A 24,983-nucleotide genomic window follows, 5' to 3' on the forward strand; every position below is an offset into this window, starting at 1 on the left:
GCTACAAGCACTACAAGAATCTTCTAGACTGCATTTTTGTTACTGAGGAAATCAGAAAGAATCCCAGCCTATTACCCAATGTTTCCCTTGGAGCTGGTCCTTAAAACATCTTCCAAAGTGACTGACTTCCTGGGAACTTAGAAAGCCTCCTTATGTGGCTCTTGGAAGGGTTTAAGATAGTAATACCTAATGACTCCTGTGAAATGAAGAACGCAGGTTCTGTAGTGGCCACTGCTGGAACACCTCCCAGATATGAACATTATTATAAACATTATTATAAATTATAAACATTACTAGAAATTTCTAGTGGGATCAAGACTGGATGTGCTGGGGATGGGATCTCTGCTTCTCCCATGTAATTCTAGGCTATTTAATAAAAGGAAAGAAGAGAACTATGCATTTCATAAAGATATAATAGCAACAACAACAAAATGGATGTTCCTGGCTCTCACCCTCAGAAACTCTAACTTAATAAGTCTGAGGTCTAGAAACTCGCATTTTTAATACAAATCTCAGGTAATTAATAATTCTGAAGTAGATGATCAGTAAGATCATACTTTGAAAAAACACTAGTACAGATATTAAAAACTGTCTATAGATGTTGAATTCAGATGTTGTCTATAGATGTTGAAACTGTCTATAGAGAAGGGAGAAGTCTGCATTTTTCTGCTATTGGTTAAGAGGTTGTTGAGAGGGAAGTGGAGAGGAAAGATTTACTTGTTAAAACAAGCAACAGTAACAACAACAACAACAACAAAACCATTACTGAGTGCCTATTTACCTGATCCTATGCCAAGGCCAAAACAAGACCAAGATAAACAGGACAATAGTTTTTAATCTAATGAGGCTTCTGAGTTCAGTGAAAATGATCATAGACCTAAAGCTTGTTTTAATACTTTTACATAATCTATATAAATTTACTCAGTTATCAGTACTGGAATTCGAACTACAGAAGTAGCTCACAGTAGTTTAGTAGAAAACTTAATTTCATAAATGGGAATCTATGAAAATTTAAAATAAAATGAAATAAAATGAAAATCTGAGTACTAGTAAATGTCCTATTCTCTTTTCTTCATGCTACCTTTCCCACATTTTAAACTAGTCCATACCATGGGTATTGAGGAGGGCACCTTTTGGGATGAGCACTGGGTGTTGTATGGAAACCAATTTGACAATAAATTTCATATACTGAAAAAATAAATAAATAAATAAATAAATAAATAAATAAAATAAAATAAAATAGTCCATACCAAAGGAAAATACATGACATGGGCACAACTTCACAGAATGCAGATTTGAACTCTTTACCTCTATTTCCTTGTTCTTTTTTAATGTTTATTTTTGAGAGAGAGAGAGAGCGCGCATGCAAGTGGGGGAGGAGCAGAGTGAGAAGGGGACAGAGGATCCAGAGGATCCAAAGCGGGCTCTGTGCTGAGAGCCCAATGCAGGGCTCAAACTCATGAAATGTGAGATCACAACCTGAGCTGAAGTTGGATGCTTTATCAACAGAGCCACCCAGATGTCCCAAACTCTTCACCTCTATTTTCAAGTGATGTTATTCCTGCAAAGGATTCAATGAGACTGAGGTAAAGAGTGGGTTAACACAAAGAAAACTAGAAGATGTTGACTTTTACTGCATGTGGAGTTACAGGTTCTTAAATATTACACATTTTTAAAAAATATTTACCATTTCTGAGGTGATGGGAAGAAGTAAGAGCTGTTCGTATGGGCCAACATTGTAAGACTTGAAGTCACGGGAAAATATAATAGGCGTCCTTGTGCAGCAGGAGCTCCTTGTCACCAGAAGTATTCAAAAAGTTTGAAGGACACCCATTAGACATGTTATAGAATTCATTTCTACAAAGGCCAAAAGGTAAGGAAATCTAATGGTAGTCATCTACTCAACACTCTACTACTTGTGTAGTTACAAAACTCAGCACTGTACTTAAAAGACTTCCTGTCTAATGACATTCTAATATGTAACAAACAGGAAAGAAAAGGGCATGTGGGCACAGTGAGCAGCAAGGTCAAAGGCACAAGGTTAATAAACAAATAAACAAACAAACCATGATGGGGTGTTTGAGGGTCTTTAATCAGTTCAGTGTTGCCGGAGTGCAGAATGTGCCTATGTAAGTGGCAGGTGACCATGCTGAAGAAGTGGGTAGGGGCTTGATAAAGGAGGGTGTTAAATGTCACATAAAGGAGCTTATATTTTATTCTATAATCATCAGGACATGACTGAGCATTTTAAATAGCTCAGGTAAATTAGCCTGGGACTATTAGGTAATGGCAGGGGATGATGAAAGCCTGAACTAGCAGTGGTACGTGACAGAGTAGCAGGGGACAAAACAGAATATGGAATCAAAATTGAGAAGGAAATGAGATCAGATTTGTGCTTAGACATGTACCAAACTTGTTTTTACATTTCTAAGACTCCATTCTTTAATGGTCAAAATTTTGTACTTACGTAGATTTGACTTTAAATTTAGGGATTACTGAAGAATAGGACTGCATTTAATAAAACTGAAAACAATCCAACATTTTTCATGTTGTGATAAATCACCGCAATAGTCTATATTGTCTGAACTTCCACAGAAATTCCCTTGACTCGTAAGTAAAATACCAAATTGCCATAAAAGTGTCTTCACAACTGTCAGTTACATGTAAGAAGCCTGGCAAACTTCCTAGAAACATTCCTTATCTGAGACTAAATGATTAAAAATCCTAATGGTTAAGATCCTGTCACATCACAACTTCTAGATACCATCAATATTTTCCTCACACTTCAAAAATTCTTGTTCCTGGCTAAATAGGTCTTGAGACTTTTATTAGAAAACAAATTTCAGAAAAATGGTTTCATTGCTACTAACAATTCAGATACTGAATTGTCTTTTGTAATTGAGATTACTTCTGTCACTCAACTAAATGACTACATGTGGTATGGTGGGGAGGGGTGATTATAGATGAACATACATTATAAACCATATTTTGCAAAAGGTAATTATCCCTAAAATGTTATACGAAATAAAAGGCCTATTACTATTAACACAGTTCTGAAATATGCTGACAATACACAAATTTAAATAGCAAGAAGTCTAAGATAATTAAAAGTGAACGTTAAAACCCCATATATCTGTAGAAGTAATGCAAGTACTAAAAACTAGAGAGCTGAGCTTAGAGATGGAGAAAGCTGGAAAGAGCAATGCCCCTATGATTGCAAGAAAAAAGCTCAACTACTGCTAATTAATGACATTTATTGAACCTATTAAAGAACTGAATCACAGGCGAAACAATCTAAAACCAGAAGAAACTGGCACCTGCATGGAGAGAGAATACCAAAGTACGGTAAAACCTGGGATGTGAGCAACTTGTTCTGCAAGTGTTCCGTAAGACGAACATTTTTAATAAATTTTAACTTGATAAATGAGTGAGGTCTTGCAATATGAGTAGGACCTGACACCAAATGTCACATGATCACAACTGGGCTGATGGTTCTCTCTTTCTCTCCCTCTCTCCCTCTCTCTCTCTCTCTCTCTGTCTGCAGGACTGTGGGTGATCATTTCCCATGCTCAGATGCTTGGTCTCAGGCTGTGGTGTTTGGCAGAAATCAGTGATTTTTCAGAACGTTGGAAGGTGCCCACAACTGGCAGTAGTGTACTTTTTGTCACTTCAAAGCACTTATGGGCAGTCCCTTGCTTTTCTGTACAAGAGTCAGTTTAGGAATGCCTTGCTTCATTCCAGGTCAGGCTGCCTGCAGATGTAGACCCTTTTCCCTGCTGCCTTATTGCCAGTTACATTAAATACAGCATATGACAAGAATTGATTCATACGGTACTGTAGTCAACATCCATGCGAGCGTATACAGTGGCCCCCACGCAGAAAAAGATTCCAATGAGCCAGTAGATAGCAGTGATTCCGTTAGTGATAGTGGAAGTCGTCCTACACAATAACCCTCCTCTCTTTTGTCTCCCTCATACCAGCCACAAAGGTTTTCAAAGGTAAGTGCAGGTTAATTTGTTTATTCTTACTATTTTGTATTTTATTATTTTGTCTTATATTACAGTATTTAATCCTGTTTATATGAATATTTTTAGGTTACAGAACAAATCATCTGAGTTTCCATTATTTCTTATGGGGAAATTCGCTTTGATATACAAGTGCTTTGGATTACCAGCATGTTTCCAGAAGGAATTATGCATACAAACCATGGTTTTACTGTATTTGCTTACCTGAAACAGAAATAGCTGGACAAGCCAGTGGGAAGATTAAGTTAACGTTTAACAAAATGCTACAAGGTGGCTAGCACAAAAGTATGAGGCCCCTGCAGCCATAAACACTGGGAGAGGGGTGCAGTATGCTCTTCCAAAATTTTCTAAAATCTTGGAAACACAACCATTTCCTAAAGCCATTGTTAAGAAAATACATACAGTAACAGTACATTTTGCATGATCAGTTACACATGCTAATTTTCAATAAGATTCTTTGTGGTATTTTCTGTTGTGCTATCTTCAAGTTCACGTATTCTCCCCTCAGATTTGTCAGACACACACCTACTATGTCCTCTAAAGAACAAAAGCTTTAGTCTGTAGAGAAATGGATGGGGAGGAGGTGTGGTCTGAGGACACTGGTAGAAAGTAACTGCAGTTGAGGGAGAGGAACAGAAAACAAAGTGTTTTACTCTCAGGGGAAGGTCAGAAACATATGCTAGCATGACATTTAGAAGATGGGCAGAAAGAACTGTGAAGTCCACAACTCCAAGACCTAGGTTCATAGGACCAAACTTGGACTGAGGATTAATCCAAACTTCAAAGAATGTCCTTCCTCTCATAACCACCCCACCACATAAACAAGCACTAAGAAATAAAATTAGAAAGGAATATAGCAAGGATTACTACAAGAGACAGATTTGTTCCGGGAAACAATGCAAAGAGCAGACCAAAACCTCAGCAGAGAACACACTGAGAAAAATCCTCTGGCAAAGCAGCCAATATTCTACACACAAAGTATCACGAGAATATGGTGCTCTGAGGGTAATCATAGCAACAAAAAACTTCAAAACAACCTCAATCATGACTACATTAACACAACCCCCACAATGAAGTCTGTGAGAATGAAAAGCAGGCTCACCCACAGCATAAAAAATATTTCCCTCAGTACCTACTGTCCCACACAACGCATGGCTTTTAACCAAATATGACAAGGCATTCAGGGAAAACCAATCTGAGGAGACAAAGCAATCATTAAACTAAATTCAGTATGACACAGATGTTGGCACTATGTGAAAGTAACTATCATCAGTGCATTAAAGAAAAGAGTCCAATGAAAAAGGTAGAAAATGTGTAAGATCAGATAATTTCAGCAAAGAGACTTAAACTATGAGAAGGAATCAAACAAATGGTAGAAACCAAAAACATAGTAACAGAATGAACAATTCCTTTAATGGTATGATCAGCAGACTTGACAAATCTGAGGGAAGAATACGTGAACTTGAAGATAGCACAACAGAAAATACCACAAAGAATCTTATTGCAAATTAGCATGTGTAACTGATCATGCAAAATGTACTGTTACTGAATATATTTTCTTAACAATTGACTTATTAAGTTTCCCAAGAAACTTGTTTTCAAGATTAATACATCAAACACTCAGGTGATAATGCAGAATAGACAATTATTTACACTACAATAAAATAATGTTCCATTTACAAAAATAGAAATATAAAAAATTATAATTAAATTTATAAGCAAACTATAAGAAAATTTGTAATTAAATAGTTCTACATCCTTTTTTTTACTACTTCTTACCCATATCACATGAAAATTTTATTTCATATTCTTTCTTTTGATTCTCTATAAATACTTTCAGATCTACCACCAGACATACTGACTATCAACAAACTGTGAGAAAGAGTAAACCAATTATGGATGCACTCCTTTTATTTCAAATTTGGATATTTTACTCTAAACAATTCCTCCCATAAAGTTCATGTTAAAAGTTAAACATTTTTTACACCTATTCAAAGTTATACTAATAACTCATGGCATACCCCATAAAACATACCTTTAATAAGGTAGCTGATACACATAAACCCCGTTGAAACTTCTTTTCATAAACAGATTTAATATTTTTAGATGGGATAAAGGTGTTTTTATAATCCTATTTACCTCTTCTTCCTTTTTATTTGTGAGATTACATGCAGATTATTAGCAATTATTATGGAGTTATTTTTTTCTTTTTAATGTGTATTTTGTTAGAATAGGAATTCATGAGACTTTTTTAAATTTTTAAATTTTTTTTAACTGAAGTGTAATTAACATAACAGTGTTATATTAGATTCAGGTATACAATATAGTGATTCATCAATTCTATATATTACTCAGTGTTCACAATACGCATACTCTTAATCCCCTTTATGTCTTTCACCCATCCCCCACCCACTTCACCTCTGGCAACTACGTTTAATCTCTGTATTTTTTTAAAAAAAATTTTTAATGTTTATTTTCTTTTTGAGAGAAAGAGAGAGTGAGCAGGGGAGGGGCAGAGAGAGAGACACACACACACACAAACACACAGAATCTGAAGCAGGCTCCAGGCTCTAAGCTGTCAGCACAGAGCCCGACACCAGGCTCGAACTCATAAACCACGAGATCATGAGCTGAGCAGAAGTCAGAGGCTCAGTTGCTTCTGACTTCAGCTCATGTCAGGATCTCGTGGTCTGTGAGACCTTTTTATAAAAGCCCAAATGTCCACCGACGGATGAATGGATAAAGAAAATGTGGTATATATACACAATGGAGTACTACTCAGCAATCAAAAAGAATGAAATCTTGCCATTTGCAACTACGTGGATGGAAATGGAGGGTGTTATGCTAAGTGAAATTAGTCAGAGAAAGACAAAAATCACATGACTTCACTCATATGAGGACTCTTAAAGAGACAAAACAGATGAACATAAGGGAAGGGAAGCAAAAATAATATAAAAACAGGGAGGGGGACTAAACAGAAAAGACTCTTAAATACGGAGAACAAACTGAGGGTTGCTGGAGGGGTTGTGGGAGGGGGGATGGGCTCAATGGGTAAGGGGCATTAAGGAATCTACTGAAATCATTGCTTCACTATATACTAACTTATTGGGATATAAATTTTAAAAAATAAAAAATAAAGTTAAATCAAAAAAAATTAAAAAAAAAAAAAAAAAGGTAACAAAGCAAACCGAGGCAGAGTGATTTGGTTAAGTTTCTCACTCTCTTAGGTAACATGAATCTAGAGTGGAAGTAATAAAAGAAAAAATGAAAGGATTAAAATAAAGAGCTTCTAATACACTTACTCTGTGACTTCTTTGATTCATTTTAAGTTTGCGAAGCTATATAAAAACTAAACTTCAAATCAAGAGCAGAAAACTAACATAATTTTTAGTAATTGGTATTGCTAGTACAATTTAATGCATAGCCTTATCAAGCCAACTTGCCAGACTACATTTCATAGCACTCATTTTTAATCATTAATATTTTGATCCCCTTTAGAAATCTAATAAAAGCAATAAGCTCTCTAGAAAAATAATCACATGGACAGGCAAACTTTTTCATATGCTTTTAGTGGGTCAAATAACATCCTAAAAAAACCTTGTGGGGTAGGTAACATGAATTCCAAATTTTTACTAGACAAATTTGATTTGTATGAGACAAAGCAAAGAGTCCCAAAGGACCATTAAGAGGAAGCAACTAAGCAACCGCTAATCTAATTAACACACATATTTAATAAGGAGCTTTAAAAAAAGAATTCAGTCCAGTAAAACTAGTCAATCGCATCAACTAAGAACTAGTCTGAAGTGTTAGAATTACCATCCATTCTATTTCTTTTAGTATTTCAACATTCACAGAGCTAAAATGCAAGGCTACAGTTGCACAGTTAGAAAATGGGGATGCTACTGCATCGATGCTTCCATTTTACATGTAGGTTAAGTTGTACAATCAAAACTTCACAGCAGTGTTAGGGAAAAAAGCATCAGTCTATTATTTTTCCTATCTCATAATAATCCTTCAAAATATTAAGTTATTAGAACCGAAGCTTTTCATTAGAGGAACATGAGAGGAGCAGATGTTATTAAGATGCAATATAAATCCAAACAATAACTTCCCATTAACCTGTGGTAATTAAGAGTCTATCTGAACACTTACTAACAATGTGAAGTTGCCAAAATCAACGCAAAACACAAAGCAGTAATTAACAGTATTAGAAACATTACAATAAGAGTAAATTAGTAAAGAATATGGGAACAAAAAATGTTCAAATTTTAGGGAGATTTAAAAAAATGAATTGGTTTTTTTTCTTGCCACTGTTATTTGTAAAATAGTCATATTGAGAAGTACAGTCCTCGAAAGGCGTTACAATTTGTTCAATAAGGATTTCTAAATAACGTCTAAAAAAAATCCCCCCTACAAAGCTTGTTTCTGCATGTTTTCAACATCAGGAAAGTTTCTCGTCTAAGGTAAGTTATGTCTAACTGGCAGAGGGATTCTCTGCTGGGGGCTAGTGCACACCCCAGAAGTAGAGGCAGTTATACCATCTGTGAATTTAGAAGCTGAATCAAGAGAGAAATAATGCAAACCAAGGAGTTTCTCAATGTTCTCATGAGTGGACCTACATGTAAACTATATGGTCTAACGATAAGCATGTAAGTTGGGTTTACATATGGCCAATGGGCAACAGAAATCTGGTCTACAACCCCTTCAAATTAAAGAGGGAAACTGAGGCACCTGGGTGGCTCAGTCGGTTGAGCATCTGACTTCAGCTCAGGTCATGATCTCACGGTTCGGGAGTTCAAGCCCACATCGGGCTCCGTGCTGACAGCTCAGAGCCTGGAGCCTGCTTCCAGATTCTGTGTCTCCCTCTCTCACTGCCCCTCCCCACTTACACTCTGTGTCTCTCTCTCTCAAAAATGAATAAACATTAAAATAAAAATAATTAAAAAAGAGGGAAATGAAATTCAGATAAGTTAGGTGACTTACCTACATGCAAAAAGTTAATTAACTGCTATAAGTCTTCATCCCTTTAAAGAAATAGTAGATCCTGCAAATTTAACTTCAAATATATCTCCCAAATTCTTGGACCGAGGTGAAGCTCCATCACCAGTGCCTTTGTACTCTTGCCTACCACATCTGTTTTTCTGTTAATTAAACTAAAACCACTAATCAAAAGTTGAAGTCAATCACTTTTCTTAAAGTCCTTTATATAGTTGCACAGAAAAAGTTCAAGGTTCTTAACACAGTCTAGAACGACCCTTAAAAAAAAATCGTTCTTCATCTACCATTTCGTGTTTCATCTCCCACTAGTCCTGTTACATCCTAGCAGCTCCAAACACACAGGGCACTTTCAGACTCTTAAGCTTTTGTACCTGCTGTTCCTTCTACCTGGAAATATACCTGGAATAGATTTGCATAACTTACGCAAAATACTAAGATAGGAGGGCAGGGGAGATGCTCAAATGTTAATTTTCTAACTTTTACATATTATCACTAGCAGTACTACCATTTACTGAAAAGTTACCATGTATGAGTGTTTCATATGCATAATGTCATCTGCTTCCTAACAACACTTTACAGTATTTAAATATTCGTATTAACTCACTACAAAAATGAGGAAGTAAACTCAAAAAGGATAAGGAATTTTTCTAAGGTGTCACAGCTAGCAACAGAACCAAGGTTTATAACTAAAAATCAGATATACCTCATGTCCCTCTTCTCACCTCGTCAGCTCTTACCTTCATCGCCCCATCCCAGACCATCAGTGCCTGTCACGGTTAAGAGGAACTACAGTGTAAAAACTGCTCTGTTTTTCTGGAAATCAAAATAACAGTAGATATCAAAAGCTAAAAAATATTCTGAACCCTTTCATCTAGTTTTTCCCTCACTTACAGGATTTTGTATTACAAATACTGCAAGAGAAAAGGGGAAAAACAATACGCCCCAAAACATTATGAACTTATAACTATGAAAAACTTAAGAGGCAGCCTAAATGTTTAATAATAAAAGACAAACAGTAATTCATAATAAATGCAAATGCCTTCCACTAACATTATGATGTAAAGAGAGAAAATACTTAGATGTAACTAGTGTAAAAAGCTAAATACAAGATATGTTTATAATGTAAAACTATTTAAGAAATGTAGGCCGAAGACTGGAAGGACAAACATCAAAACATTAACTGCTGTTCTGTTTACATGCTACAATTACAGGTCAATTTTCCCAATTCTCTATTTTCTAAAAGTTCTCTATTAATGAAGAAAAATGTAACACTCCACAGTGGAGACGATGAAGGGATGAAAGAAAGTCATTACGGGCCTCCTGAGTAAGACCTAACTGGATCTAGAGGCCCTAAATGCAGAAGCTAAGTTTATCCTCGGTCAGGCATCACAACAGGCACAGAAGGAAAGCTGTGGTTATTCTGATTGGTTTTGAGTCTTCTGATATATCACTTGTATATTTTAGCAAGCGTAAGAGAAAATTGAATAATTCAAATGCAAATGTTCACGCAAAGAACCAAAACCTCATGCTTATTCTAAAAAGTAATTGCCACTTATCTATCACATAGTAGAACCATGCATGGCACCTAAACTGGGTGAGAGAATTTCTTCCTAAGGGTTTATTCACACCTATTCACAGCGAATAGTTTCACTCTCAATAACTCAACTTGATGCAAGTCTTTACACCTAAAAAAACCCACAAGACATACACAAGCTTAAAAATAACTTATGTTTTTTGATAAATCTCATCCAATAGAAAAAATACTATTTACTATTACTAGTACCAAAAAACAAAACTCTTTCACCCCATTAGTTATAACAAATGGGGGAGGGAGCGTAAAGTTAATACTAGAGTTAAACAAAGACTTAACAAAAAACCAAAAACCAAAAACCAAAATAACCCTTGAGAAGTGATTTTTTTCTTCATATCCCTAAAATGATGATTTGGAAAGCAGAAAATAAAAAGGAAAAATAAGTAAAAGCATGCCCCTAATGCATAGAAAACAATCTCAACTCTGGTCAAAATTATGTAGTTTTCTTCATTCTGCATCTTCACTATAGAAAGACTGAACCTTATTTTTAAACATGGTGAGGACTCTGATGGAGAGTGTAAAAATCTACAGGGTAACCAGGCTTTCCCTTAACAATAATGACCAGTGAGATCCCTAGAAGGGATCCTACAATTTGTTTTGCTGACAATAACTCATCCTTTCCACTAATAAAGGAAAACACAGTTCTCAGATCTTAAAAATCCTGAGAAATTTAAAAAACTTAGAATTAAAAAGTCTTCAATCTTTACAAAACCGAAAACTTTGAGAAAATGGAAATATTCCTCATAAAACAAGGACTTCTACTGAATTTTGAAGCTGCAGGGCTAACTTATTAATTGGGAGAAGCATAATTAGCCTTTTACTCTTTTCAGAATACAGAATAAAACTGCTTTTAAATATAAATGCTCACATTATCCATTCTTATTAAATGACATTTTGGATTTATCCAAACCATTATAGTTTTCTATTAGCAAACATCAAGGATTATCACATGAATTACAGATTTGTTGTTTAGAAAAAAAACAGTAGGAAAATGCACAGGAGTATGACTTGTGAAACTTAAATTATCCTTGGCTGCTATATATTTCAAAGGTATCTAGATAATCTGGCATGAAATAAAATATTTCACTTTTTACTTATCAGGTGATAATATTATATGAGAATCCCTAAGATATATAATAATTCTTAGCAATTTTTTTAAAATAAAAAGATAGGGGCACCTGGGTGGCTCAGTTGGTTAAGCAACCGACTTCAGCTCAAGTCACAATCTTGTGTTCCTGAGTTTGAGCCTCACACTGGGCTCTCTGCAGTCAGCGCGGAGCCTGCTTTGGATCCTCTGTCTCCCTTTCTCTGCCCTTCTCCACTCTGTGCTCTCTCAAAAATAAACAAACATTTAAAATAAAAAATAAAGGGGCGCCTGGGTGGCTCAGTTGGTTGAGCGTCTGGCTTCGGCTTCACAGTCTGTGGGTTCGAGCCCCGCATCAGGCTCTGTGCTGACAGCTTACAGCCTGGAGCCTGCTTCGAATTCTGTGTCTCCCTCTCTCTCTGCTCCTCCCCCACTCATGCTCCGTCTCTCTCTCTCCTTCAAAAATAAGTAAAAACATTAAAAAAAAATTTTTAATAAAAAATAAAAAGATAAACTCTTGGGCCTCCTAAAATAAACCAAAGTTTGGAATGTTGTGAGAAATAAAAAAACACTATAAACAAAGGCAACTACTACTATCTTGCTTTCCAAATCTCTACAGAGCAACTCACAAAGATACACCTGGTGTATCACAAAGCCACAGCTCTAGATACTTAGGATTTAAAAAAGTAAATTAACAAAAAGGAACTAAATCTTGAAGTCAGATTTACTTTCTATATAATCTATCCCGAAAGCTTCCTACTTCTATCAAAGTTGAAGACCTTGAAGACAGGGACGCCTGGATGGCTCAGTCAGTTAAGAGTCCAACTTTGACTCAGGACATGATCTCATGGTTTGTGAGTTTGAGCCCTGCTTGGGCTCTGTGCTAACAGCTCAGAGCCTGGAGCCTGCTTCAGATTCATTCATTCATTCATTCATTCTCTCTCTCTCTCTCTCTCTCTCTCTCTACCCCTCCCCCATTCACACTCCATCTCTCTCTCTCAAAAATTAAACATTAAAAAGAAAAAAAAAAGATGGGGGCCACCTGGGTGGTTTAGTCGGGTAAGCGTCTGACTTCAGGCCATGATGTCATGGTTCACAAGTCTGAGCGCCACATTGGGCTCTGTCTTAACAGCTCAAAGCCTGGAGCCTGCTTCAGATTCTGTGCCTCTCTCTCTGCCCCTTCCCCACTTGTGTGCCCAGACACGCACGCACATGAGCACTCTCATTAAAATAAATAAAAACATTTTTTAAAAGTTAAAAACAAAAAAGACCTGAAGACAAACATAAGCATGATAAACTGTCTATTTAATTCTCAACAGTGTGTAAAAAGTCTGGTCATTTAAACCAAATGTTTCAGATTTATTATCTGCCTTTATCTTTACCTTTTGGTTAGCTATCACAGTTCAAATAAAGAATCTTTTATCCAAGTTAATCTTATCTAGAGTAAAACAAGACTAATAAAAATAGCCCCAAAATGAAATAGCTTCTTTACAGTAATTATAATAGATTGACTTTTCTTTAATCTATATAATCAAATTATTTCTATGTTCAGCAGTAATAACTTCATCCCATCCCGGAAATACCAACACCAACTTCTGATAGTTTATTTGAAAAAAATACATAAAATGGGATTTAAGAAATAGTGGAAATAAGGGAGATCTGAAACGCACAAAACCCTGGAGTGATCACATCAACAGAGAGCTGTCATGAGAACAACAGGAATTAATGTGAGACTAGAGAAGTAAAATACAAGCATATATTTCTTTTCCTCAGATAGTATGCAAGTTTGAATTAGCAGGAAACACTTTTCTCTTAAACGATTCCTGTCCTTGGTTCATTCTGCTTTGAGTAATAACTAAGTAAATTTTTATTCAACTAGAAAATAAATAACCATGGTATTTCATACATACATTTTAGCATATAAAACCAACTTAAGTAGTGTTCATTAAAAACTTTTAAGTCAAGGAAATGATATTCAATATTCACTCTCTGGCCTTCTACTACTTCTAATATAGAAATTTGGTAGGAACTATCCAAAGATAAACACTTAGAAACCAAAGTTAATCTCTTCCCATCTCAAAATATTTTAGACAATTTAAACTGTGGTGGGGTATTACTGAAAAAATTATTCATATACATATTGTTTCATGTTTATTTCTGAGAGAGCATGAGCAGGGGAGGGGTTGGGGGGGGGGGGGGTCGGGCAGAGGATCCGAAGCAGGCTCTGTGCTGACAGCACCGAGCCAGATGGAGGGCTCGAACTTACAAACTGTGAGATCACGACCTGAGCCAAAGTTATATGCTCAACCAACTGAGCCACCCAGGCACCCCTTTCATTTTTTAAATTATTTATAGGTTAATGGCATAATTCAGAATGCACTCTCAAATTAATATTTTTTTTCTCTTATACAAGGTAAAACAAAAAAAAAAAAACAAAAACCAAGTAGCTTAAAGATTTCTGTCAATTCTATGCTTCAAAATTGGCATACTTTAGAAGGACAAACACTATTTCAAAAAAATTGTTTAATGAGACAAATTGTAAAAACCATTTTGATGTAGGTCAAATTCCATTACAGTACATAAAAATTAACAATAATGATATATTTAAAATGTTGATTAGCAGACCTGCTAAAATTTTGTTGATTGCATTACAATATTCACTGTAAAATATCTAATGCAACAAATGTTTTCACAGAAACTGTCCATACGGTAGTGGACATTAAGGTTAAGGAATATTTACACTTAATGAAATTTACTTAGAGAATAAATAAATTACAGCTTTGCTTCAGTTTTCCACCACCTTCTTGATTCCTCTCTTTTCTACTTTCCCACCCCACTCTAGTCTGGACACTAAGGGAAGAGTGGAGCACTTAGGAGATGTGAGCCACAGTCTTCCTGGAAGTCAGGGTCCACGCTCAGAATCTTCTTTCCTTCCACGCCCAAGACAAGAGTTCATTCACATTGGCCCTCTTCCAGTCAGGAAAATTTTCTAAAGTGTTATAAATCATCCAGCTAGAGAAAAGAAGAAAGGAAAGGAAAGATAAAAGGAAAAAGAGAAACAGAAATGAAGAAAGAAGAGAAGAAAGAAAAAGAAGCTCTTGTGTTGTCTTCTCCATGTTCGTTGAAGAATTCAGGATCAGAAATAGCTTAGAAGTGTGAGAAGTTAATATGTATTAAAGACTGGTGTTTTTTTAATTAAAGAAAAGAAAAAAGACTATTATCTTTTATTTGTCTCTTCCCAAGGGGATAATGGAGTAGCAAAATCTAACAGATATTAGATATTCATAATTATAATTATTACCTTGTTAGCAGATGCTATTTCTGTCTCTTGGTTACTATGTCTAACAAATCTCTTTCCAGTGGTAACATAAATCATCTGTTCCCAAACCTGAATATTCATATAATTTTCTAAGAAGGCCTGGGGAAGTTTTTAATACAAATCTCTACCATGCTTCCTTCCTTCTCCTAAATAGGGCTTCATGGGTCTAAGAATACATATGTTTTGTTTTGTGTGTGTGTGTGTGTGTGTGTGTGTGTGTGTGTGTGTGTGTATTTTTAAGATCCCCAAGGTGATTCTGATAATCAGTCAGGTTTGAGCATCACTGGCATAAATAAATTTTATTATAGATGCATTCTGCACTTTCATTAGAAAGCAGAATGGCTTTTTACATGTGCTTTAGTTTTGTGCAATCTGCTGCTTTATACACAGTGTTTACTAAGTCAGGGAGGGATGCCTATCTCTTAGATAAAAACATATGAATTGGAAAAGTAAATATGTTAAATCTTTTTGGAAGAAGACAAAATTGTAAAATAGTAGCAATGTTGAAAGGGAAGGAAGAACAGGCTATAAATCTAACAAAATATTAAGCTAATAATAAATACCAACTTTTGTATAGTCCCATGTACTTTAAAATTTTCATTGCTTTGAAAATAAGCAAAAGCCTGAAAGTTATCCCAAGGGGCAGACTGGTAATTATGAAATAATTATAAAGGTACCCATGAATGCTGATGTCAGGAAAACTAGTTTTCTTAAACTGATGTAATCTTGATATTACCACTGAGTTTCAAGGGAGTCTAATAGATGTCAGAAGTTATCTCCCACCTCTACTCCAACATTTCTTTGGTTCCAAAATTAGTATTTAATTAATTATGGAACAAGCAAGATAAAGGACAAGCCTGAGAGAATGTATCATTCATTACAAAAATATACTAATTACACATTACGTGCAAACAATTTGCTTAGTGCTAAGGATAATTAAAAATGAATGACACTAATAACAAACATTTATATAGCTCTTACTCTCTGCCAAAAGCTATTCTAAACTCTTTATGTACATTAACTTACTTTAACTTTATAATAATCCTAAGAGATAGGTTATTATTATCATCAGTACTTTATAGATGAGGAGGGGGGTGCCTGGCTGGCTCAGTCTTTAGAGTGTGCAACTCTTAATCTCGGGATCAGAGTTCAAGCCCACAGTGGGTGTGAAGCCTACTTAAAAGAATATTTTTCTAAATACGATGAGGAAATTGAAGCAAGGGACAGTTGAGGAACTTGAGTAAGGTCACAGAGCTACTATGTGGAAAATGTGATTGAACCTAGGTGGCCTGGTTGCATAGTCTATGCTGTTGTTCAATACAGTAGGATGCCTTTTTTCAAGTTCACAGGCTAGCAGGGAATAAGAGACATGAATATAATTAATACTACAGGTATTATATTATTCAGCAAATATTTTTTTAATGCTATTATTTTTTTTAACGTTTATTTATTTTTGAGAGAGAAAGAGAGCACAAGTGGGGAAGGGGCAGAGAGAGAGGGGGACACAGAATCTGAAGCAGGCTCTGGACTCCAAGCTGACTGTTAGCACAGAGCCCAACGCGGGGCTCGAACTTACGAACCATGAGATCATAACCTAAGCCGACGTCAGATGCTGAACCAACTGAGCCACCCACGTGCTCCTATTCAGCAAATATTTTTAATGAATAGGAATCATGAAAGATTTAGGTAAAGAAAAGAAGATTCCTTAAGAATATAAGGTTTTAGTTAAAAACACTTCAAAAAAGTGTTTCACTATATTAAAGTCTTATTCGTTAGAAATAAGAATATAAAAAATGTATTTTATTTTATGACTGAAAAAGCTGCTCTCACCTACTAGGCTATAACTTTGTATAGTATGGGTGATAACAGAGTTGACAGATTCCCAAGCCAAGTTTTGCTGGACTTTGTTTCAAGGGAGGGAAATTAGGAAAATCCTTGTCCTGACATCGTTCATTTGAGAGTTACAGAAACTTCCATTATGATTCCTGTTGTTTCTGGCCACAAAAGAAAATATCCATCCTTAATAATCAATGCTTTTCCTGAGGATAGAGCATACATTTTTTAATAACTTTTGAAGAGCTGAGAAAGTGTTAAGTGTCCTTTCCAAGTACTGCCTTTTCCCATTAGATATCCATTTAGCATGGGTGACCCAAGACTAGGTAAGTATGTATGATGTGATTCAGAACTGATAAAACAATGATAAGGGCACCCTACTATCTCAGCAGGGGTTACAATGGACTTAGTATCTGCTTCCAAAAAAAATATGGTGTCCCTTTAAATAGTTATCATCATTTAAGAACAGAAACAGTCGGGGCGCCTGGGTGGCGCAGTCGGTTAAGCGTCCGACTTCAGCCAGGTCACGATCTCGCGGTCCGTGAGTTCGAGCCCTGCGTCAGGCTCTGGGCTGATGGCTCGGAGCCTGGAGCCTGTTTCCGATTCTGTGTCTCCCTCTCTCTCTGCCCCTCCCCCGTTCATGCTCTGTCTCTCTCTGTCCCAAAAATAAATTAAAAAAAAAAAAAAAAAAAAAAAAAGAACAGAAACAGTCATTTACATTCTTGAGTCAATTTATATTTTATTCCACTAGTTTTAAATAAGGGTCATGTCAACAGAAGGATCCACAGATACAGAACACACATAATCTCCTTACCTAACTACACTCTCTGAATAAAGTAGTGGTGATAAAAAATATGTAACAGAAATCAAGAATAAATAGTATTGTCCCAAATTTATCTTAGCTTTATAGCGGTACTTTCACAGAGGATGTAGGGTGTGGGAGATAGTGGAATAGTCCTGAATTACGAACACCAAAATGCCAAAGGACTGATTATAAAACAAGATCTCAATTGCACGGTATTTCCCTTTCAATCAAGAATTTCTATTAAAAAGACAATTTTCAGTATGTAAGTATATAATATGTAACAATCAAAAGAATGTTTTAGAAAATTGTTTATGGAAACAATTAATTAAAAATGATTACGTATTTACGTAACAAAATATTTTCAAGATGGCAAAGATACTGGCATTACATCCCATGTTTCCATGCACACCGTTTCTTGGTGAAAGAGCAATGTAAGGAAACTTTTGTGGGAGGCAAACTAATTTTAAAGGTACTCATTTTCTTTAAATGGACAAATCCTGAAGGTTCTCTTCTAAAGAATGAATTAAGAATTTAAAGATTTACTGCAAAAAAAAAATGCAAGAAGTACTCCAAGTAGTAAAGTTACATAGTAGTAAAAAGTAAACATTAATATCCCCAACAAAACAATGGTACGCCAGTTATGGTAAAACCTTAGAATAGAATAATATGCAGTCACTGGAAATACTCTTTTCAAAATACATTTAGACCTGGGAAATGTTAATGATAAAGGCAAAAAGTAAAGAAGACATGAAGAAAAAATAAAGAGTACATGGTAATATATAAAATACTCAATTTTATTAAAAACAACAGTACCCATTAAAGGAAAACAACATGAAGATTAATTACATTAAAATGTTACTATTGGTTATTTCTGGAAAAAGTTTCAATAGACATTTTTTCCTATTTTTTGTTTTTTATAAATTCTCTAAAGTATATGTGCATTCATTTCTTTTTTTTTTTAATGTTTATTTTTGACAGAGAGACAGAGTGGGTGAGCATGCATGAGCAGGGGTGGGGCAGAGTGAAGGGGAGAGAGAGAATCCCAAGCAGGCTCCATGCTGTCAGCCCAGAGTCCAATATGAGGCTTGACCTCAAGAACTGTGAGATCATGACCTGAGCCAAAATCAAGAGTTGAGCACTTAACCGACTGAGTCACCCAGGCACCCCACATGTATTCATTTCTAATTGTTTCTTTGAGTAATGAACTACAATAATATATAGTAAAAATCCTAAGAGATACCATTCCAAGATGATATACTCCAGCAAAACGCTTGCCAAGGAAATTCACATTGACCCCCATACACTCTTAAAATTGCAAACATCTTTCTCAAAATGAACTCTAAATTAGTTAAAGATAATTATTTAGTTAATGAATTATTCTGACCATATCACTACTGCCTTTTAGGTATAACCACTCCTTTAAGGATTTAGAGATGTCAAAGGAAGGAAGGAAGGAAGGAAGGAAGGAAGGAAGGAAGGGAGGGAGGGAGGAAGGGAGGAAACAAAACTTATGTTAGTCCATATTAATGCCTGCCAAAAATTGTGAATAAATAGTATATTTCAGAAAGAAAGGTTGAAAATAGATCTGACATAGACTTGATTACCAAATGGGCTTTATTAATCTAGATAATGGCTATTTCCAAGAAAAATCAGCAAATTTTATTACATCTGCACACAGGACCAAATAAATTATGGGGTACTTTTCAAAGAAGTAGAGTCAGAAAATGAACTGAAATGACAGCCTACTAAGCTCCTTGATTCTCTATATTCAAAAGTATAAAGTTGGCTGCTACCTATGGAAATGCAGCAAACCACATTTATTTCAAAGACTGTATAATCATTCACATGTAATATACTTGGATGTGCAATCCTATATGGATACAGTACACTCAAATACACAGTTTCAGAATTTACAATTGCTTCTTCAAATAAGTGGATACTAAAGTTCTTTCATTACAGCAAGTTAAATATTCGATCGATCAAGTTCTCCTCATTTATATTTAAAAAATGACCGCTGAGGAAATTAAATTCCAAAGCCTAAACAAAGGCAAAATGATCTGTGTTATTCCTAATAGTTATTTCTCACAAATTCATATTTTTTAAATATCATGAAAATTAATACTGAATTAGGCAATGCAAGTCATAAGATTTAGACCTGGGAGGAAAAATCCCAGTAATTTGATAATAACAGAACATCTTTACGTAAGTAACTCTAAACTACTGAGGTTTTCTTAGTTAAAATGTCTGCAAGTGAATTAAAATAATAAACTAAAAACAAATATAAAATAAACAATTCTGCATTCTTCATTAGAATAAGATAATCATTACCATTTCTATTCTTGAGAGGACCTAAGCTGCAATTTAAAAATTCTCCTAAAAAAAAGTATTTTCACTAGAGTTCAAATGAAACATCTTAAAATTCCTTTGAAAATTAAATATACTTGAGACTTCTGCATTTTAGTAAAAATGCTAGAGTCACTACTTTTGCAAGACAAAACTAAGGAACAAAGGACAGAAGAATCGGTCAGCAACCCCAAAAGTGACTGAGTAAAAGTGCTTTTAGACACAGGGAAAATACAGCAAGGAAGACAAACAGACAAAGGACAAAGCATTGTCTCTCAGATTAAAAGAAACAACATTAGAAATATTCTGTCTTGGGGCACCTGGGTGGCTCAGTCACTTAAGCAGTCAGTCACTTAAGCACCTGACTTCGGCTCAGGTCATGATCTTGCGGTTCGTGAATTTGAGCCCTGCATCGGGCTCTGTGCTGACACCTTAGCCAGCTTCAGATTCTGTGTCTCCCTCTCCCTCTGGCCCTCCCCCGCTAATGCATGCATGGCTCTCTCTCTCTCAAAAATAAACATTAAAAAAATTAAAAAAAAAAAAAAGAAATATTCTGTCTTTAAACAAGACTAATTAAAAGTAAAAAGTGTAATCCTAAAGCAAAACTGACAGACCACACAGCAAACAAGAAGGGGGGGAAAGAAGCATGCTTGCTGTTAACTCCCATAGCACTGTGAAATAAAGGAGAAGGGATGTAATAAATACTACAATAAAATTGACCAGTATCTTAAAAAAGGGCGGTGTAGAAAATTCTTTTCAGATTATACAAAGGTCAGTAGAAATAAAAAGAATGGGCATTACATATGATCGTGGCTGACTCTTCAAAACAAGGCTTGGAATCACTGGTTCATTTTGATCCAGAAGTGGCATATATATATATATATATATATATATATATATATATATATATATATATATAAAAAATAAGAAAAAGCAAGGCTAAACAGAAATTTAATCTGCAGTAAACTATCTCAAATTTTTATAAGACTGAGATACTGGGGCACTTGGGTGGCTCAGTTAAGTGTATGACTTGGCTCAGGTCATGATCTTGCAGTTCGTGAGTTCCAGCCCCACATCGGGCTCTGTGCTGACAGCTCAGAGCCTGGAGCCTGCTTCAGAATCTGTCTCTCCCTCTCTCTCTGCCCCTCCCCTGCTCGCACGCTGACTTTCTTCTTCTTTCTCTCTCTCAAAAATAAAAACATTAAAAAAAATTACAGAAAAAAAAAATAAAATAAAAAGACTGAGATACTGTCCTAAAAGAATATATCTAATTTGTATTTATGCCTTTCCCTCTATCCTCATTGTTAATTTCAATCCCCTCTCTATTACTAAATTACTGCCATAAATAACAGAAAAGCATGTGCAATTTTTGTATGATCTTAATTGAAGAGTTTTAGGTCATTTTAGTTCATACAGTAAATTGATGTACTACTTGTACTTGTCCAAAACGTAAAAATACTTTCAAAGTTCAACTATTTTGTAGGTGTCCTTAAATTGATCTCTTTCTTTTGATCAAAATCAGGCAGAATGGAATTAAGGCACAGAAAGACAATGAAATATTTGGCCTTGTTAGAGACAGGTATTTCATATTTTAAAAAAGTAATCTAGATGAGATTAAACATGGTATTATTTTATTACACCCCAAAGCAGCTCTCTGTATTTCATTACCTCCAATTTCTTCCTTTTTTTTCTTAAAACCATTCTCCAATCAAGAGACTATACATAGCTACTCTTTCTTTCTTTCTTTCTTTCTTTCTTTCTTTCTTTCTTTCTTTCTTTCTATTTTTGAGAGAAAGAGAGAGAGAGAGAGAGAGAGTGCGTGCGAGCGCACAGCAGAGGAGGGGCAGGGGACAGAGGATCTGAAGCACACTCTGTGTGCACAGCAGAGAGCCCGATGTGGGGCTCAAACTCATGAACCATGAAATCATGATCTGAATCGAAGGCAGACACCTCACCAGCTGAGTCACCCAGGCATCCCAATAACTACTCTAAGTCTTTGTTGATTCCTCCTCGTTGCTTCAATCACTGAACACTAAAGTGCCCTCCAAAATACGGTATTCACACTACTTCTAATCTCGAATTACACTCCCTTGTGGAGATACACCCAATTTCTTGGCTTAAACGTCATATGCTGACAGCTACCAATTTCTGTCTCTGGCCCCACAATCTGCTGTGAACTCCAAACTTGGTATATTTACTTATATACCAAGTATATACCAGGTATATTTACCTTATATACTTATAAGGCAAATACATCTCACACTTAGCATTTCCACTTGGTATTTTTAGTAACTTAAACCCAGCAGTCTATTCTCCTCTAAGACACTTCCTCTGGTGGCCTTCTCCTCAATTACTGGCAACTCCACTCTTAAAGTTACTGGGGGGAAAAACAAAACTCAGTGTCATCCTACACTTTTCTCTTTCACTCTCCAAGTGCCATTTATTGGTTCCACATTCAAAATATGTACAGGATATGACTGCTTCTCATTAGTATACCACTATTTGACCTTACCTGGAATTGCCAACAGCCTTCCTGCCTCCATTCCTGACATCTCATAGTCTATTCTCTAGAATATAGCCAAACCAATTTTTAAAAACGTTAAGTCAGATTGTATCATTCCTTTGCTCAAAATCTTACAATGGCTCCCAACTCACAACCGGTAAAAGCCAAAGTCCAGGCTTTGGTAAACAGTGCTCTGTTGAAATGGTTCTTCTTCACCACTCTGAAATAGACTGCTCCCCAGCCAGCTCACTGCAGTGAGGCAATGCTTGCCTTCTTTCTGTTCCCTGAACAGTCATCACTTTCTCAACTTCCAGGCCTCTGAACTGTTTACTCCACCTGAAATACTCTTCCACATTTAAATGTGGATTACATCTTCATGTCCTAGTCTTTGCTCTACTTCAGCTACTCAGGCAATTCTGTCGCCACCGCTGAGAACTACAACTCCCTCTCCCAGGCCTCTCTGACCCAGCCTCCCACTTGGTTTTTCTCCAAGTCATTCGTCACCTTCTAATATAATAACTTATTTATTTTGTTTTTTGTCTCCTCCGGCACATAAAATTTTAAGTCTCCTAAGAGGGCCAGAATTTCTCTTACAGTCTTGTTCAAATTTATCTTCCCTATCTAGAACTGTGACTGCACATAATAAATATCTGTTGAATAAATAAACAAGAGTCTCTCACACTTTCTGCCTCATCTAAAATAAGGAAACAAAGTTATTTTTTGTGCCTAATCAAAGTGGCTATTCTATAAAAATCAAACTTAAATCTGGACTGATAACGAAGTGAGTTACAGAACTTTTCTGGTCTAGGTAGCACACTTTAAGAACTTACTTAAAGGAGATTTTTCAAAATGCCGGCCCACATGAGGACAAGTATGCAGAGATGGCGGGGCTGTGCAAGTACCTGCAGGAGCTCACCGGAAGGATCTTCATTCTGAGACGGTTCTAACCTCAAGTACCTTCCCATCACTTTCCTGTATTACTCAACCTGACTTCAGAGAGGCACATTTATAGGAGGGAAGATGGCGGGGTAGGAGGACGCTGGGCTCACCTCGTCCTGCTGATCACTTAGATTCCACCCACATCTGCCTAAATAACCCAGAAAACTGCCAGAGACTAGCAGAACGGACTCTCCGGAGCCAAGCGTAGACAAGACGCCCACGGAAGAGGGTAGGAAGGGCACAGAGGCGGTGTGCGCTACACAGACTGGTGGGAGGGAGCCGGGGTGGTGGAGGGGCAGCCCGTCCGGCAAGACCGAACCCCCGAGTCTGACTTGCAAAAGCAAAGGGGCCGGATTGCATGAGTTCTGACAGCCAGCAGGTCTTAACATCTGGAACATTATAAGTCAACAGCTCTGCTCGGAGAGCAGGAGGGCGAGAGGACACCGGGAGGAAGAGGTGTTGAGCCCCAGAAGACAGAGCTCAGCTCTGCAGAGAACAAAGGCAGAGGCCAGCGCCATCTCCCTCACCCATCCCCCAGCCGAAACCCCAAAGGGAACCAGTTTCTGTCACGGAACTTACTTGTACCGCGCAAACACCCAACGCTGTGCTTCTGTGGATCCATCCCTCCGACGGGTCTGCCTCCCTCCTGGTGCCGCAGGGCCCCACCCAAAGCGGACCACCAAAAGCAAAGCAGCTGAGTCTGCCCCTCCCGCCCCTGTGCACCTTGCGGATCCACCCCGGCTAATACGCCAGATCCCATCGAAGCAGCACCACAAGCCTGGCAGGGTGCAAGTAGCCCAGACGGGGCCACACCACTCCACAGTGAGTCCTGCCCCTGGGACAGGGGAAGATAAGGTACACACCAGTCTGACTGTGGCCCCAGAGGTGGGCTGGGGACAGACAGCAGGTCTGACTGTGGCCCCACCCACCAACACAAGTTACTCCAAACAGCACGGGGGAAGTGCCCCACAGTTCCGTGCCACCTCAGGAAGCACGCAAAATGATGAAACGGAAGAATTCTCCTCAAAAGAAACTCCAGGAAGTGGCGACAGCTAACGAATTGATCAAAAACTATTTAAGCAATATAACGGAACAAGAATTTAGAATAATAGTCATAAAATTAATCGCTGGGCTTGTAAAAAGTATAGAGGACAGCAGAGAATCTGTTGCTACAGAGATCAAGGGACTAAGAAATAGTCATGAGGAGCTTAAAAACGTTATAAATGAGGTGCAAAATAAAATGGAGGCGACCACAGCACGATTGAAGAGGCAGAGGAGAGAATAGGTAAATTAGAAGATAAAATTATAGAAAAAGAGGAAGCTGAGAAAAAGATAAAAAAATCCAGGAGTATGAGGGGAGAATTAGAGAACTAAGTGATGCAATCAAACGGAACAATATCTGTATAATAGGAATTCCAGAAGAGGAAGAGAGAGAGAGAGAGGGGCTGAAGGTGTACTTGAACAAATCATAGCTGAGAACTTCCCTGATTTGGGGAAGGAAAAAGGCACTGAAATCCAAGAGGCACAGAGAACTCCCTTCAGA

General features: G+C 36.8%; 1 protein-coding gene across 7 annotated transcripts in view; it reads right to left on the reverse strand.

Moving 5' to 3' along the window:
• Positions 1-24,983, reverse strand: part of COP1 (COP1 E3 ubiquitin ligase) — a 260,298-nt gene that overhangs the window by 27,221 nt on the left and 208,094 nt on the right. Inside the window, exon 19 of one of the 7 annotated variants that reach the window (XR_014136418.1) lies at positions 9,761-9,836. The exons of 5 other annotated variants lie outside the window; for them this stretch is intronic. Coding sequence is in view for 1 of the 2 variants with exons in the window: in XM_060643575.3 (XP_060499558.1) it covers positions 14,696-14,710 (15 nt within the window). In the remaining variant the exon portion in view is untranslated. Of the gene's footprint in view, positions 1-9,760; positions 9,837-14,383; positions 14,711-24,983 lie in introns of those variants that run through there. One more of the 7 variants, XM_060643575.3, reaches the window with a different exon arrangement.

This window comes from Panthera onca, chromosome F1 (genome assembly GCF_046562875.1).
Source record: "Panthera onca isolate mPanOnc1 chromosome F1, mPanOnc1 haplotype 2, whole genome shotgun sequence".
Lineage (NCBI taxonomy): Eukaryota > Metazoa > Chordata > Mammalia > Carnivora > Felidae > Panthera > Panthera onca.